The 4,486-nt window shown below is 42.6% G+C and overlaps 1 protein-coding gene across 1 annotated transcript; it reads right to left on the bottom strand.

The window, feature by feature from the left end:
* On the bottom strand, positions 3,264-3,998 carry LOC107636002. Its single transcript, XM_016339543.1, has one exon. The coding sequence runs from the start codon at positions 3,996-3,998 to the stop codon at positions 3,264-3,266; it is 735 nt and encodes a 244-aa protein (XP_016195029.1).

The following is a 4,486-nucleotide window of genomic DNA, read 5'->3' on the forward strand; positions in this document are numbered from 1 at the left end:
AGGTAACAATTTTATATACTTCTACCTAAAAATTTATAAAACCTTTTAGAAGAAATAGTTTTTAACATACTACCAAAGTATTTATAACTAAGAAATTATAATTTAATCCTTATTGTTTTTATAGAAATATTAAAAAAATCAGCAGAATTTATTATTTTTTGTTATTATTCAATTATTAATTTAATTTTTTTAGTACATCCTTTTAACTTACATCTTAAAAATATTAATAATTAAATACTGGTAAAAAAATAGGACAAATGACCCATATAAACCAAGCATTGGTTAAATTTACACAATTCCACCAAAGTAAAAAATATTGCAAGGTTCTACCAAGAGCACATTTCTATATAGTTCGAATTACACTAATTTAAATTACACATTCATAGTAATTCGAATCACACTGATTCGAACTACATACACTCAAGCACTAATTCAAATCAAGCTGATTCGAATTACACACAGACACAGAAAGAGACACTAATTCGAATGGGCTAGGTTCGAACTACTCAAGTTTTCGTGCTCATAGTAATTCGAAACAGGCTGTTTCGAATTACTCCATGTTTTGCCTATATAAGAAGTTCGAACCAACCTCATTCGAACCACTATTCCAAATCCATACCCCACCAAATTCCAGAGAAAACCCTCTAAAATGACTCCAACAAAGGTTTGAGCAGAATATTTAGCCGATGGGGGATAATCTGGACATACTTTATCGATTGGATGGAGTAGCCCATATAGCTGGTGTCATCAACGAAGAGGTTAGTGCGAACTTGTTCTTTTAAAATAGGAGCGAGTAACTTAATTTTTTTATATATTTATTGTTAGTGGTTTTGATAGTGAATGATGTTAATGGCATTGTTAGTGAATGATTTTAGGGATTTTATTAGTAGTTTTGATAGTAAATGATGTTAGTGATTTTGTTAGGGGTTTTGTTAGTGGTTTAGGGGGTGAATGATGTTAGTGGTTTTGGGGGTGGTTTCGTTAGTGGTTTCGTTAGCGAATGATGCTAGTGGTTATGTTAGTGATTTTGTTAGTAGTTTTGTTACTGGTTTTGTTGGTAGTTTTGTTGGTGATTTTGTTAGTAGTTTTGTTACTGGTTTTATTGGTGGTTTTGTTAGTGATTTTCTTAGTGGTTTTGTTGGTGATTTTGTTAGTGGTTTTATTAGTGGTTTTGTTAGTGAATGATCTTTTGTTAGTGAATTATTAAAGTTGTTTTTTATTTTCTGGAACATTATCTTTGCAGCCCCAGTGATGCATCTCGAGCATCCGACGGCAGCAAGGTATGCGTATGGACGAGAGGTACGTTCCGTACTTGCAGATGGTCGGCTTATACCATCTTGCGAGGCTGAACGAGAGATGGTTCAGACTGGATGAGCCCCTGATCAGTGCGTTCGTTGAGCGCTGGCGTCCGGAGACGCACATGTTCCATATACCGTTCGGAGAGTGCACTATTACACTGCAGAACGTGGCGTACCAGTTAAGACTGCCAATCGATGGACGTTATGTTAGTGGTTGCCTGGCAGATTTCCAGACGTACATCCAGGGTGGTTGGCCAGCTTGGGTGTGGTTCCAGGAGTTGCTGGGTATGTTACCTCCTGCGAACCAAATCCAGAAGTTTGCAGTGAACTGCAGCTGGTTCTAGGAGACCTTCGGAGAGCTCCCTGAGGGAGCCGATGAGCCCACAGTTATGAGGTATGCCCGGGCCTATATCATGATGCTGTTAGGGACTCAGCTATTTGTCGATAAGTCCGGCAACCGCATTCACATTAGGTGGCTCCCATACGTAGCTAGGCTTGAGGACATGGGTGGGTACAGCTGGGGATCAGCTATTCTCTCATGGTTATACCGGTGTATGTGCCGAGTGGCGAACAGACATGTGGTGGAGTTAGCCGGACCGTTACAGCTACTTCAGTCATGAATCTTCTGGCGCTTTCCTAGATTTAGACCCGCTGGATATGATATGTTCAGCTAGCCGTTGGCCTCGAGGTACTGTTAATTTATTCTATCGTCTACTATTATTTTATGATATCTACGTTTATACTATTATATTAGTTGGTGATATTTTCATTTCGTGATAACATGGGAGTGGGTTGCAAGTGGTCTGGTCACAATCCTACAGCGAGCGAGAAGGGACCTCGAGTGCAGATGTGGAGGCTCATGATAGACCTCTTACAGGCTGGGGATGTAAGTATTTGAACCATTCCTTCTGATTTAATTTCTCTTTCGGATTAGCAAGTGATCTTGGCTAAACACTGATGCTATGTTTTCACAGTTTATTTGGATGCGGTACAGCTCTCCGGACGTTCTTCAGGTTGTGCATCTGGAGATATTGGAGCCTCGGCATATGACGTTATGGAGATGTGTGACGGCCCTGATATATTTTGCCGTCATAGAGTGGCACTAGATAGATCGGGTGCTACCGTAGTTTGGTGGAGTACAGCCTCAACCCCAGCCCGCCCTCGACATCGACTTCTTGATGTCCAAGGATGGCAGAGGTGGTGATCGTTGGTTCCCGTACAGCTTGCAGTTCTGGCATCTTCATTGGGAGAGCCGGGCAGATCATGTGCTCCGGTTTGATGTTGTGCCAGACCTAGGTCCGTCACATGGTGGGAACATCCAAAAAAGCCGGTGAAAATAGGCTTGCAAACTGTCCACATGTCCCTCCATTAGAACAATACTCGTCCTCAGCACTGCAACACTACCAGGCATCGTCAGCTGCACTCCCAAGACCCACTGTGGCAGCTCGTTGTATGACTCATCTCAATCTCCGTAAATATGGGCGATAGCCTTCTGCTTGGCCAACCAGACCCTCTTATAAGTCGGCCTGAACCCAAAGTGTGCCTCCGTCGCATTCAGCAGTACCTTGATGCACACGGATGCATCAGCTCTAACCATCTGCAAGATGAAGGCCGAGATCACATGATAATCAAGACTCCTGTGATCGCTCGAGATCGACGTCGCGAGACAAGTATGAGGTCCATTGTACCATTTTACCTCCCAAATACCCTTGCGTTGCCGGAGACTTAGCCTAATAAACCATGTGCACCCGTTTCCAAACTCAGAACACTTCCCTACGTACCGGCGATAATCGGACTCCACCACTTTATACTGTACCCCGCGTCGGATGCTATACGTCTTCACGCTTAACACAACCTCCTCTTTATCCTGAAACTGCTAACCAACCTGAAACTCTGTAAGACCCCCAGTTCCCTGGGTATCTCTAGCACCAAATCCAGTGGGTTCCGCAGGAACCCCCTTCTGTCTCATGGCATCCAAGTCCAATGAAAAAAGTGCGGAGGGTACTGCTGAGTCCCAGAGCTAGAACCACCACCAGCCCCAGCTGGGTTACTCGCTGCAATGTCATCGCCACTGTCATCAGCAATGCGGTCAGGCTCCACATCATCATCCAGCAATGCATCACCGATCCCAGCCGGTGTCCCATACTGCAAAGAAATCGGCACCCTCTCTACGATACCAACCTCTCCGCCACCACTGCAGTTGAGATCAACGACGAACGACGGGGACGCCATATGCTCCTCCCTAGGTGCATTCACGAGAACGGACGAACATGTACCAACGGGTCTCAAGCTTGAACCAGCTACGGTGCCTAGAGTTTGGGTATTCCAGTTCGAACCTCCCAAGCTAGATACAACATCAACCAACTTTACCAACACCTCAGGTGTCCTGACCTCGAAAAACTGGCGACGACAATAGAACAGGACCTGCAAATCCTCGTCACTCCCTATAACGAAAGAATCGTACTTCATGTCATCTCTAAGCACTAAGATCGGAATGCGGTAGAATAGCTTCTGAACACGTTTCACGCCTTGTAGCCCAAGTTTCTGTATTATAAAATTCAAGAAGCCATCGAATTTTGTCGTTGGTCTCATAAAAATACTCAGAGGATCTTTATCAGTAAACTTCACACCGGAGCGTGTCTTTCTCTTAATTGACCCTCTATAATGCACCAACACTACAAAGCTCTCCTCACTATCCATTTAGTCTCACTCAAATGAACTCAATTCACGTTCGCACCATATTTATACACGTTTTGGGCTTCTTAATTCGAAACAGTCCAATTCGAATTATATACACATAATTTGAATCAGATACATTCGAACTATAATCAGAATTTCTCACCATGTAATTTGAATCAGATAGATTTGAACTCCCCATGACTAATTTGAATCGAGGTAATTCGAACTTCTCCTTACATGGTTCGAATAAGTTGGATTCGAACTATTCACACTGCAAACTCCCTCACTAATTCGAACATGGTTGATTCGAATTACTAAGTTTTTTAGTTCGAAAGGGTTTGATTCAAATTATATAGAGACATGTTTTTGGTTGATCCATGTCTCATTTTTCTGTTTGGCTTAATCACGTAAATTCTCATGCAAGCTGGCTTAATACTGCCATTTGCCCCAAAAAATAAATTCTGCTAGGTATTTAGAATTCGTCTTGTTTTTATTTTTCTAAATAGAAT

Source organism: Arachis ipaensis, chromosome B04 (genome assembly GCF_000816755.2).
Source record: "Arachis ipaensis cultivar K30076 chromosome B04, Araip1.1, whole genome shotgun sequence".
NCBI lineage: Eukaryota > Viridiplantae > Streptophyta > Magnoliopsida > Fabales > Fabaceae > Arachis > Arachis ipaensis.

Excerpts from the sequence above, each read along its gene's own strand:
- LOC107636002 (XM_016339543.1), bottom strand. The coding sequence starts at position 3,998 with ATGGATAGTGAGGAGAGCTTTGTAGTGTTGGTGCATTATAGAGGGTCA.